The following is a 13133-nucleotide window of genomic DNA, read 5'->3' on the forward strand; positions in this document are numbered from 1 at the left end:
TCCTGTGGATACGGGAGAGCCGTTCGCCGCACTTGTGGTCGTTAGTCTGGTCCTGCGTGTGACTCCAGGAAATGAGAGCATTTAGTTTGACGGTCATGCGTTTCGGCGTGTCTGAGTACGTTGCCTGGAGCAGTACCCCCGTGGCGTTGAAGTGCACGTGGGATAGAGGTTGAAGGTTCTGACTTTTTATATTTACTAGGAACAGAATGAGCATCTGTTCAAATTTCCGCTCCTACTTATTAAAGCTCAGACTTACAATCTGACGGCCGCAAAGCAAGCTACTGACTGTCGAGAACGTGGCATTACCACCGCCACCCGAAGCTGGAAGCAATATGGACACTACCCGCCAAAGGGAAATCCTGGATGAGACCAGACGCCGCGGAGGGTGATTTTGGGCTACCTTCTACCTTCTGTAGCGAATCGGTGTTTTTGTTGTGTTACGCTCAAAACCTGGCATAGCGTCCGAACCAAGGGGATCCAAAAGGACTAGAGGCTTGAGCTCCGAACTTGCCGAAAATTTAGCGTCCTGAGCGTTGATCATATCTGGTAACCAAAAATGTATATCAGACCTAGCAACACGGAAGAACTTTTGTTGACCCTGGTAGCGTCATAGCAGAAATTACACGACGTTCTCAGCGGCGTTTTTGCTCTGCATGGTTTAAATGGTTTCAACCCCATACTATTTTCACTAATGTTTCGTCACCAAAGCTTCCGCAGCACTGAATGATTGTATTTAGCTCCTAAAAACCTGCAGCCCTAGTATTCTGCGGCGGCAGATATGCGAAACAATATATGTTCAGCAAGCTAATAGGTATCTGGCACATACGGCCTTAATTTGGCCTGCAACAACGGTGAAAGATCGTACATCCCCTGAAAGCTGTGTTTTTGGATAGCGGTGTGATACCGCTACGTGCATTTCTTTCAACCTTGTTGTATGTCGACGAAAGTGAAGCCTTCATCTGACGTGTTTTGTTTGCGCGGCGCTGAATGGGGCGATCGGGAATATAACGTGATGGTATTCATTGAACTTAGGAGGCGGGGCGTGGATAGTTGACAACTGTCTGGCATTTGGTCTGCGGTTGACGTCGGCTGTGTGGGTGGGTGGCTTGTGTGTTGTAAGAGACTGCCAGTGATGGTCAGGTTTGGGTAGGCGATTCGACTGTGATTGAGATAATGCAGGCTTCTGGTGAGACGTCTGCACGGGACAACAGAAACGCATTTTGGAAGAAGAATACCAAGAATGTGCCTGGCAGGTTTGTGTTCTGTAGTATTTCTGTACTCTGTAATTTTCTATAATATTTTTATGAGTTTTTTTTTTGCTGACAATCCGCATTTTGAGGCCCCCTTTGGTTTGTCCAGACTAGGTATGCTGCAGTTAATTATGCAGCATGTGCAAAGTTTGGTAATCACGAAGTTGTCTTACCATCTATTGCGATTGGGGTTGCCTTCAGGCTTTGTGTGAGAGCCCCGCTAGTTGAGCAGTGATGCCAACACTCAACTAGTGGGGTGAGCATTGACATCACTGCTCAACTAGGGAGGCTGGGGTTGGGTCAGGGGTAAGTCTGCCTCTATAAATGTTAATGGCATGTCTTTTGAAGTATTTTTATTTGAAATGACCTTTGTGCAATAATGATTCCTTTACACATTGGCTCTTTGCATCAAAACTGGAATCAACCAGGCTCCATGCTCTCATTAGTTGAATTTACAGCTTGCATGTGCTGAAATTGTTCCTGTACCTGTTCAGCGTAACATGCATTTTTACAGTTTGGACAGGTGGCATCTACCTTACCAACTTAATGGAGTGGTTAACATTAAGCCCACAGCAGTGCATGCAGAGAAAGAAATAAAAAATCAGATTTCCCCCAGTTCACAGAAGTTTATCAGCATGGATCACCACTAACCATTTTCCCCTCATTTCCCTCAGCATCCACTGAGGACGAGTTTGTGCTGGTTCTTTGAATGGATTGGATTGGATTCACTTTCCACTTTCTCTTTTCAGTGTCATACTATGAGTTCCAATCCTATTCAGGGTACAGTTGGATTTATGAAGAATACAACTGTGTAAGATGTCATATATGTCATGGGAAGGTTTCATTGCCATATTTTTAGGATTATAGCTGTTGGTTTAAACATAAGCATATACACATGAAGGCAATCTGTCTTCATAACTTATATTGTGCTTTTAAAGGCTAAAGACATTCTTTACAAACTGGTAACTATTGAACAATCCCTGAATCCTAATTTTCAGTGTTGCTTATGTATATTTTGGGTTATCTTTTATTTTATTATTTTGTTACTTATCTATGTATTATTTAGATATTATGATATATTCAGGGTATAAGCTATTAAATCTGAAAGATGATTGTTGTTTGGCTTTTTGGTATAGAGATATGGTAATCATTTTCATGGAAGGCTTTTGTAATGAAACAAATTGGTTGGATGATACTCTTGTTCTGTTAGCCATGAAGCCTGCAAGCCAGCATGTATGTGAAAGGATACTGGGACAGTTTGATTTGTTGATGTTTTGGAAACACAACTACCTTAAGATCTCATTAAGATGTGGTGTTGTGTCCTGAAGGCGCCATTCTCAGGGTTACCTGGAACGGCATTGGTTGTCATTTGTGAGCAGCTATTTTGGTAAAAGATATGGGAGCACAGCTAGGGTAGACCAATATTTTTGTGTGCACATGTATGTAATTACTTCACAATCAGTTTATGCAGAAAATTGTATGATTCCTTTTAGAGAGCATTTTATCTCACAACTTTTCTCACACATGCTGCATTCAGTATGAAGTCTGTTTATGGAGCTCAACATCCTCCTATCACATCTGATTGGTCCCCACAGTAAGTCAGCATACAGTGTGGTGCTTCAACACCTGCTTATTAATTATGGATATCAAGTATGGTAAAGTTTGCATGGTCTGTCATTAAAGTTATGATGGTATTTGCATGCCTCTATCATGTGGCATACCATGCTCAAAATTGCTCATTGTGGCATCTTAACATCATTATTGCTGGTGCATGTGGGTGTTACAGTGCACACAATGTGGCATGTCTGCACAGGGCATGATAACCATGTTAACAAGAGCATAATTAACATGAGTGTTAGCATGTGTCTTAGAATATTGAGATGATCATTACTGTGGTTGGATATGTTTATTTAATATTTATTCTAACCATTAACTCCTGCATGACTTGTTCAGAGGTTTTGCTGCTCAGCAATCTTATAGATATGCTAGTTTTGTGAGACCTGCAGGTGTTTTACAGCACCAACCAGTAGCTGAGCTACAAGCATCTGAAAATGATGCCCCATGTCATGTGCTGTCAGGCATGGGGTCCTCCCTGTGGTAAGTAACTGACCAATCTGCTCTCCGCAGAGCCAGTCCTCGCCATGCGTCCTCCGAGACCGTGTCGGCGGCGAACTTCCAAGACTTCCAGCAGTCGGTGGACGACGCCTGGGACGACGGCGATGACGAGTTCTGCATCATCTCGGGCAAAATCCAGAAAGGCGAGTGGTCCGCGACTGCTCGGAGTGAACTGAGTGCATGTGTCTGATTAAGGACGAGCGCGGAGAGTCGGGTATGGGGCTAGCGTAACGCTGTGGGGCAGACTTATTCAGTGGATGGTTTGCCGTCATGACGAACATGTTTGGTCGGGTCGCCTGAGGGCGGGAGAGGGGCTTCTGATACAGATGCTAACAGGTGCTCCTTATCACTGACTGATCACGAACCAACAACAATGCTGCAGATACGGTGATTCGTTTCCATGCAGCATACGTCAACACATGCGTGATGCTGCTTTCTGATGCAACATTCCGTGGATATTAGGACAATCGATAGTTTCTTGCGTCAGTCGAGTCCCGTCCTCGCCGCCACGAGACATTATCTCACCCACGCAGCCATTACTGCGCTGAGACGTTAGTCCCCAGCGACGGCTCATCAAAGGACACGCCATTAGTGCATGTCTGGGTTCGGGTCGGCGCACCCATGTCGAATGTGGGAGGGGGGGGGGGGGGGGAGGCGGGGAGCTCCGCTGAGGCCCTCCCCGAGCGGATGCCGGGGTTATGGTCCGGTCCTGCGCTCGGCTTGTCTGTCAGAGCGAATGACCTGCTCTCTTGGTCAGATAACCCCGCCGAACAAGTGTTGCTCTGAGGTGGCTGGCTTGGCAACGGTAATATTCGCATTTCTTTGTCCTGGCCATTGCTAACACAGCCAGGTCCGCTGGTTGATACCTGCGAGCTCGCCCATGATTATCGGGATGTCGTCACGGACCTCAATGTCTAAATGATCTGCCGGTGACTCCTCGGATCACGCCTGTTCGCGAGCTTGTAATACGAATGCACTTCCAGACCCGCGATACGCGAAACACATTGTTTTCGGTGCTCACTACGACCGACCGGCTCGGCGCCGGCCGCGCAGCTCGCTCTGCTCCGTGACCGGCTTTTGATATCCCGCATGCCATCTGTATTAGCGGTCACGACCAGCAGCCGGCTCCCACCGGCCGGCCGGCAGACCGCACAGCCACCGACTCCCGTATGCCCACCGCCGCCGCGGCCGCCTCACCCGACCGCGGACGGTTGGGGGGCTGCCGCCGGCGTCACGTGATCGCCCGCCGGCGGCCGCAGAAGGTCGCGCTGGCGGGTCGGTGGGCGAAAAGCCCGCCTCGCAGCAGCCCCGATGGGGACGGACTGCTCGGACAGCTGCTGTGCATATTTCAGGGTGGTGGTCGGTCTGGTCGGAGACACCCATCAGCTATGGATTGGGTTTGAAACAGCATCGGTGCACGTAGCGAAGTTGCGCGTAGTTTTTCCTCCCCACAGGCAGGTGCGGAAAGTGGTGTCGCTTGACTTGTGGCCTGCAAAAACGTTAACCAGTCCACCGCATAGTGTGTTACGAGTGCCGCCCCCATAGCCCCGAGCGACTCCAACAGCCCGCCCCAATAGCACCGAGCGACTCCAACAGTCCGCCCCAATAGCTCCGAGCGACTCCAACAGCCCGCCCCAATAGCCCCGAGCGACTCCAACAGCCCGCCCCAGTGGCCCCGAGCGACTCCAACAGCCCGCCCCATTGACCCCGAGCGACTCCAACAGCCCGCCCCAACGGCCCCGAGCGACTCCAACAGTCCGCCCCCATGGCTCCGAGCGACTCCAACAGCCCGCGCCGCTTCGGAGAACCGATACAAGCTCTGCCGTAATCCCGCTTCTGCCGGTTTTGTCACGGTCGTGCGGCGGATGTGACCCACGTGTGACGCTGCCCGGTGTGCTGCAGACGTCCAGATCTCGGCCAACATCGCCCAGTCGACGGCGCTCAGCGTGATCCGGTCCCACCGGTCTGGCGGCGGCGGCGGGAGACCCCCCGCCCCGCCCAACACCGACAGGTGGGGAGGACATACCGAGCAGCTCGGCCCATGCCGGCTGCGCTATGGATGGTGCAGAATGTGCCTTGGTAAGGTGTGGTGTATGCGCCACGTGTTTTATTGCGGGTCAATGATTAGCACCTGCGATGTGTGTGTTAGCAGGTCTGCTAAAGGTCGTAGGTATCTAGCAATGCATTATTGCGGTGTGGTTTGCTCTGACATGTGGATCAGTAGACGCTGGGTTGAATGGCAGCGACGCTTTCCTCGGAATGGTCTCACAATATCCTTTCCAGCGCCCGTTTTTCCGCTAATAAAGAAGTGACATTCCTTTTGTTTGCTAACAAAAGGAAAAACACGTTGTGAAACGGCTTTAGTGTCGAAGCGAGTCACCTACACGTTTTTGCTGTTCAGCCATCGCCATTTCCGTCGGTTGTCGCAACTGTGCTCTTTTTCCGGCCATCGCCCGTTTGTTTTGGTTTCGATTGATCTTGCGATGTGTGCCCGCCCAGTTGTCACGACGGCCGGGGTCGCACACCTGTTGTTGAGTGACCGCTGTGTAACGGGCCCCGCTCTGGGGACACCCAGTCACGCGGTGTGTGCAGCTGGCCACCCCCATGGGGCGGGGGCGGGTCACAGCTGCGTCCCGTCACCCGCCGCGCGGCCGAGCGGCGTGGTCGCCCTGCGGTCGCCCGCTGCCGCCGTGGCATCGGATCTACAGTCGCGTACGCGTCGCGGTGTCGGGTCCGTGGCCTGGGTCTGCGGGCGGTCAGAACGGTCCGGTGCGGTGCGTCGGACACGAGTGTCGGGTGTCCGCAGCCCCCGAGGAACGGTCGCTCTGCGGTGCCCGCGAGGGCTCGGTGCCTGTCGAGGCGCAGTTGGGGCGCGTCGTGACGCCGCGGGGGCGCGTCGTGACGCTGCGGGGCGCTTCGTGACGCCGCCGACTGGCCCCCGACGGGTCCGGGCCGTGGCACCATCGCTCGGGGACCCGCGCGCGGTCGAGATCTACCGTCTTGCCTCGGACTCTGCCGCCCGGGCACGGCCCGCTCAAGCGTCTGTTGCGCAACCCACCGCCGCGCTCCAGAGCACCGACCAGCTGCTCGCGGCCGTCAGCCGTCGGTAGCCGTCGCTGTCTCCTGTGCCGAGTAGCTGTCCCGCCCAGCCGGGCTAGCTCGGCTTGCGGCCCGGGGCGCCGCCCATGTTCTACAGGGACTGCCTGCGCCTTTTCAGCGAGCCGCCGCCGCCGCCGCCAGCTGCGGCGAGACCCTGCAAGACGGAGGTCTCGGAGGCCGGCAAGGCTGAGGCCATGATCCGGCTGGCCGCCCAGCGTGAGTAGGGCGGGCGGCGGCCATGCCGTGGCGTGTGCCGTGCGTGACGGGCGGCGGTGGATCGAATATTGACGGGGATTGGCTGAGACCCGGAGCGAGTTGTCCGGTAATGACCGGCTGTGCTGGTTCGCTACAATGCTGGGTGTGAGCGGGGGTGGTGTCTACATTCACTGAAACGCAGTGCAGCAATGTTGGCCTGGTAGCCGGGTTTAAAAGTGGGTGCAAAGGCCGCCGGGCGGCTAAGCTATGGACGTTTGTGACCGACTGGCAGTATTTGAGAGCAAACGCTCGGTCAGCTTTGCTCCTTCGGATTGCTCCTCGTCCGTGCCATTGTCCCGTTATCGTGACATCACCGTAGCCCCAGCTCGGCTGCACTGCCGACGAGCGCGCCGGCTGACGTCTCTGTCGTGGGGGGGGGGGGGGGGGGGAGCTGTGAGCGGTGCATAACCGTCGTGTGTGTGTGCGGCGCCAGGGCCGTCGTCGGCGGAGGGCCAGCCGGCCGGCCTGATGAACCCGTCCAGCTGTCCCCGGATGCCGGGCCACCCGCAGCCGCTGCGGCCCGGCGCGGTGCTCCGGCAGCCGCCCGTCCGCTACCTGCAGGACAAGGCCAACGCAGGTAGGGCGCGCGATGCCAGCGGCGGCCGGCGAGCCGAGGCGGGGAACGACGCTGGGGAGTGAGCCCGGTTGAACGCTGATGTGGTGTATGCGTGGGAGGGGTATCAGCAGGCCGAAGCAAGAGGTAGCAACGCTCCTCGTTTGGCCATTGATGCATTAGTAAGGCGTCATGAATGCGTTTGCAAACCTTGGCGGCATGCAAACTCAGGTACTAAGGTCTGCTGTTAAATGCCCTTCATTATTCACTTTTTGGGTGTCATCGTGCTTTTTCACTTTGTGCACCATTACCACCGCCCGATTCGTGTCGTGTCCTGGCATTTGACTCGTTCTTCACCCCCTCAATGGAGCGCTATCAGTTGTCCAAGGCTGGCCGTGATTCTGGTGAGGGTGTGCGTGCAGCCTTCAATAGTGCCGCCTGGCTCCTCAGGCCTGGACCGCGAGGCGGCCCGCTTGGTCAAGGTGCGCTCGGCCATCGACAGCGGCGCCGCCTCGCTGGATGAGCTGCGCAAGCTATGCTGGGGCGGCGTGCCGGCCGCGGCGCGCGCCGTCGCCTGGCGCCTCCTCTCCGGCTACCTGCCGCTGCCGCTGGAGCGGCGCCAGCCCACCATGCAACGCAAGCGCGACGAGTACTGGAGCTTCGTGCACCAGTACTACGACACGCGCCACGACGACATTCATCAGGATACGTACCGACAGGTGCGGACCCGCGCCCGGGAAGGAGGGGGGGGGGGGGGGCGCTGAGGCTGTCCCGGCGTGCGACTGCGCAGCGGTAGTCGGTTGGACGCGCGTGGTGACTGGCTTGATGACTGAGATGACTGATGACTGGCTTGATGGCAGCGGTGGACATCTGGACAGAGCATAGATGAGTCTCGAATAACGTGATTAACGGATAAAGTATACTGTGATAAAGTTACCGTGAATAACATTCAGGGATGCATAAGCACTTTGCAATCCAATTTTAGTGTCGTAAAGCACGCGCGGCGTGGTCTCTAATGGGATGCGACGTAGCATAGGTTGTTCTGTGAGTGCTGCGTGCGTGATGTGTTGCCGTGGTGACTTCTGATGCGCTGCAACCGTCCTCACGGCCCTCACGGGATCCGTGTGTGGGACGCGTGGCAGCTTGTCGCTCTCCGACCTGCGGCTGTCTCTCTGCCGCCTGACGCCGTGTCGCTCTGCCACCTGACGCCGTGTCACTGCCGCCTGACGCCGTGTCACTGCCACCTGACGCCGTGTCACTGCCGCCTGACGCCGTGTCGTTCTGCCGCCTGACGCCGTGTCACTGCCGCCTGACGCCGTGTCACTGCCACCTGACGCTGTGTCACTGCCACCTGACGCCGTGTCACTGCCACCTGACGCCGTGTCACTGCCACCTGACGCCGTGTCGTTCTGCCGCCTGACGCCGTGTCACTGCCACCTGACGCCGTGTCACTGCCGCCTGACGCCGTGTCGTTCTGCCGCCTGACGCCGTGTCACTGCCACCTGACGCCGTGTCACTGCCGCCTGACGCCGTGTCGTTCTGCCGCCTGACGCCGTGTCACTGCCACCTGACGCCGTGTCACTGCCGCCTGACGCCGTGTCGTTCTGCCGCCTGACGCCGTGTCACTGCCACCTGAGGCCGTGTCGTTCTGCCGCTTGACGCCGTGTCACTGCCGCCTGAGGCCGTGTCACTACCACCTGACGCCGTGTCACTGCCACCTGAGGCCGTGTCGTTCTGCCGCTTGACGCCGTGTCACTGCCGCCTGAGGCCGTGTCACTACCACCTGACGCCGTGTCACTGCCGCCTGACGCCGTGTTGCCCCGTGCCGGCAGATCCACATCGACATTCCGCGGATGTCGCCGCTGATCCCGCTGTTCCAGCAGCAGTGCGTGCAGGAGATGTTCGAGCGCGTGCTGTACATCTGGGCCATCCGGCACCCGGCCTCCGGCTACGTGCAGGGTGTCAACGACCTGGTCACGCCCTACTTCATCGTCTTCCTGCAGGAGGTGTTGCCACCCGGTGAGCCGGCGGGACCGTGCCGCCACTGGCCCGGGAGCGTGTCCGGGCTGCGGGGGTGACCGGCTGCGAGCCGACTGGCTGGATCCAGCGCTGGCCGGCCGGTGTATCGGTCTTGCACGCGGTCGGTCGGCTGGACTCAGGCAGCGGCGCAGGTGGCTAGCAGGCCCATGCGCGACGGCGTGGTGCAGACTTTGTCTTAGTCGCGGGCAGAGGGGATATTCCTTGACTAATGCGTTCTGTTGGCAGTTAACAGTGCTGCTACCCACCTCACATTTATGTTGGTGTGCTGTGTGAGAAAGGATGCGTAAATGGTGCCGTTACTCAGAAAATTGACGTACAATTGGGACAGTTGTAAGTGTGCGTTCAAGCACCTTTGCTTCCGTTTAATTAATACCAACAAACTCGAGCTTTCCATTTCCTAGAGGCTCCTGCTTTCTTCATGCGAAACAATGGCTGACAGAGTGCGCCTACCATGCGTGTATGTCAACTGTCCATCTATCCTTCAGTACCCCGCGAGGTTCCTTCACTGGGGGCCTCCCGTTCCGCGCTGTTGACGCGCTGCGTGCCCCGCCGGCCAGGTGCCGACATCGACAGCTATGACGTGTCGTCGCTGAGCGAGCCGGAGCGGCGCGTCATCGAAGCCGACTCGTTCTGGTCCATGTCGCTGCTACTGGACGGCATCCAGGACAACTATACGTTCGCCCAACCGGGCATCCAGACCAAGGTCACCCAGCTGAAGGAGCTGGTGCAGCGGATAGACGGTGAGCCCGGTTGGACGGACGTTGGCACTGACTGGAGGGCGGTGGGCGTCGGAGTAGGGTGTGGGGACGTTCTTTCTGTCGGGGCAGCAGTCCGCGGCCGCTGGACTGAAACTGTCCACGGGCGTAAAGAGCTCGTTCGCCGGGCTGTATGGGCTATAAGGGCCTTCCATCTAACTGGGATCTGGCGGTGGTGGTATGACTGGGAGCAGTGGCAGGGCGGCCGTCGCCACACCTGACCGGCACAGCGCCTTGCCGCCATCTCGTGCCAGCTGCCCACCTCCTCTCTCCCCCTCCACACCGGACGTCACTCCCTCATCGGACGCGCCCGTCTCACGTCTCGTGGCGGTCGCCTGTCCCGCAGCGCCCCTGGACGCCCACATCGCGCGCCAAGGCATCGACTACCTGCAGTTCGCGTTCCGCTGGATGAACAACCTGCTGATGCGCGAGCTGCCTCTCCACTGCACCATCCGGCTGTGGGACACGTACCTGTCCGAGGCTGACGGCTTCGCCAGCTTCCACCTGTACGTGTGCGCCGCCTTCCTCACCTGGTGGAGCCGCCGGCTCATGCAGGAGAAGGACTTCCAGGTGAGCACCACCGCGGCGGAGGCGTGCAGAGGCCAGAAGCATGGAGGGTCTGAGTCGGACACATGGAGCGCCAGCGAGGGTGTGGGGATGGTCGCGTGTCTGCGGGTTGAGTTCGCTTCTGTTAAGCCATTTCCGGACCCGCTAATGCATTGGATGCTGTTTTTATGATTGACTTACAGTTTGTGCTCAGTTCATTTTAAAAGAGGAGCGTTTTGGGGTTGAAGTCGCCAGTTGCCATGCTTGAATTCGATTATCCTTCCGGTTTACAATCCTGATGCCGCTTCGGATATCTAGATTAATTTCTCTTTGCTCGTACAATGGTGGCAGTCCTCAACAACTGTTTTAACTTTGAAAATGACTCGTGACATTCGTCGCTATAAGGTCATATATTTCGCGCCATGCGGCTTTTCGCCTGGCTTGGCAGTGCCTGTCGCCATCCAGTGGGCGCCTTTTTTCATTCCGGTGGTCATTTATCCGCTGAAAGCGTACGCTGTTGCCACCTCTTACGAGAGGCGATCGCTCCGTTCGTATCCCCCTAAGCCGCCGCTTCGCACCGCCAGGGCCTGATGCTGACGCTACAGAACCTGCCCACCCACGACTGGACCAACTCCGAGATCAGCCTGCTGGTGGCCGAAGCTTACAAGCTCAAGTACACGTTCGCCGACGCGCCCAACCATTTGGCCAGTCGGACCAAGTAGCGGCGGGCCGGGCCGGGCCGGCGACCGCCCGGTGTGTGATGCCGTGCCGGCGGGCGGGACCCGGTGCCACGCGCCGGCGTGCGGAGCCGGGCCGCGGTGGCCCGGTCGTGTTGGACTGCTCGCCGGGCGGAGCGGTGGGCGGGACGCGGGTGTGCGCGGGGCTGAAGAGGTGTGAGGCAGCGGCGGCTGGCGGCCTGCCGGGCAGCAGTGGACGGTCGCCGTCCGGACGGCTTCACCCGATGGTGTGGCCACACTCCCCACATCGTGACCAAGCACTGCCCGTAGCATGGCGGCCACAGGCTCGACAGCAGGCCCAGCAGCGTGTGTCAGCCACGGAGTGGACAGCTGGAGCGGTTGGTGTCCTGAGTGGGGCGGCCATGGCTGGGACGGCTGGGCCGGAGACAGAACCGGAGTGGTTAACGACCATGGCCCTGACGCTTGGTCTGGACGCGGAGCCGTGGTAGCGATGGCAGGTCCGCATAGAGCAAGCAACTGATCCCATCGTGGCTGTGGGCTGCCGTGGTGGCGCCGTCGTTTCGCAATGACGGAGCCGGTGGCGGCTGTGGTCCCCGAGGACGGAACTGGCGGTGCTGTGGTTCCTCGATGACGGAGCAGGTGGCGCTGTCGGCCCCCGATGATGGGGCCGGTGGCGCTGTGCTCCCCAGGTGACGGAACTGGTGGCGCTCTCGGCCCCCGATGATGGAGCCGGTGGCGCTGTGGTTCACCGATGACGGAGCCGGTGGCGCTGTGGTTCACCGATGACGGAGCCGGTGTCGGAAGTGGTGTCGCGTCGGGGCGTCAGCTCCGAGCCGCGAGGCCGGCCGGGCCCCGTCAGCGGCATGGCCATGATTCGGCCGGGGCCGCCGTCGCAATCATCATGACGCCGGTACCGAAATTGTCGTCCTTTAGCACTGCAGCAATCACCACAGCCCCGGCCGTCGGCGGGTGCGTAAACCTGCCGGTGCGCAGCCGCCAGCCGACCGGCCCTAAATCGGGCCGGCCGGTGACGTTGAGGGCGGAGCCTGCGGGTGCGAGGCGCTCCGGCCGGGCGGAGGTGCCTTGTCCTGTTAGACCGGCGCCGGAACCCGGGCCGTGTTCAACCTTGCTCAACGCCAGCGGAGCGCGCGGGGCGGCCGTCTCGCGCTGGCGCTCCGGCCGGACCTTGTTGCCACGAGGAATATTTATACCTCGTTTATCTCCCCCCCCCCCCCCCCCCCCCCCGTCTCCTCTTCACATGCAGTCGTGCTGCGTCTGGTCCAAGCTCCACGGCGAGCCGCGTGGTGGAATGGACGACGGGTCATCGCAGTGTGTGACGCACTGACCCCAGGACCAGCCCGCCGAGGGCGTGCTGTCCTCGCCCGGTTTGAGAGTGGCGGGCGCAGGCGGCTCGCTCCAGCCGCCCGATACGAAGACAGTGCAATGAGTTATGTCGCAACGTTGTTGAGGTCGATGCCGCGCTCTCGCTCGGTGTTGTTTTCTGTTGTGCCAACGGCGGCGCGAGCCAGGTGCGACTTGTTAGGCTTGTGTACTTCCGTATTTCTCGCGACGAACAAAGGACGAGGACGCGGGCCGCCGGGTGGTGGTTCGTGGTGCCCATTGGCGGATTGAGCGATGACGTCATGATCTGCGCGTGTGATTGGTGGGTGCGCTGATCGTATGATGGACCTGGTGTATCGCGGGATGGGCGTGTGACCTGCATCTGTGTAACAACAGGACACCGAAAATATATATTTTATACCGGTGGGAAGCAGTGTGTTAGCGGTTTTTGCCGTCTTCTTTACTTGTAAACGTCAAACGT

The 13133-nt window shown here is 58.0% G+C and overlaps 1 protein-coding gene across 1 annotated transcript; it reads left to right on the forward strand.

Moving 5' to 3' along the window:
- Positions 1-972: 972 nt before the first annotated feature.
- LOC119111092 (TBC1 domain family member 22B) lies at positions 973-11386 on the forward strand. The gene is made up of 11 exons (XM_037234916.1): positions 973-1253; positions 3378-3508; positions 5268-5444; positions 6172-6283; positions 6583-6680; positions 7153-7296; positions 7723-7991; positions 9105-9291; positions 9870-10052; positions 10414-10637; positions 11198-11386. The coding sequence occupies exons 1-11, from the start codon at positions 1174-1176 to the stop codon at positions 11333-11335; spliced, it is 1743 nt and encodes a 580-aa protein (XP_037090811.1). The 5' UTR covers positions 973-1173; the 3' UTR covers positions 11336-11386.
- The last annotated feature ends 1747 nt before the right edge of the window (positions 11387-13133 follow it).

Source organism: Pollicipes pollicipes, unplaced genomic scaffold, assembly GCF_011947565.3.
Source record: "Pollicipes pollicipes isolate AB1234 unplaced genomic scaffold, Ppol_2.1 Scaffold_7261;HRSCAF=8764_pilon_pilon_pilon, whole genome shotgun sequence".
NCBI classification, from domain to species: domain Eukaryota; kingdom Metazoa; phylum Arthropoda; class Thecostraca; order Pollicipedomorpha; family Pollicipedidae; genus Pollicipes; species Pollicipes pollicipes.

Excerpts from the sequence above, each read along its gene's own strand:
- LOC119111092 (XM_037234916.1), top strand. The coding sequence starts at position 1,174 with ATGCAGGCTTCTGGTGAGACGTCTGCACGGGACAACAGAAACGCATTT. Across the intron at positions 3,509-5,267 it reads CTCGGGCAAAATCCAGAAAG|ACGTCCAGATCTCGGCCAAC; the intron begins GCGAGTGGTCCG and ends GGTGTGCTGCAG. Across the intron at positions 10,638-11,197 it reads TGCAGGAGAAGGACTTCCAG|GGCCTGATGCTGACGCTACA; the intron begins GTGAGCACCACC and ends TCGCACCGCCAG.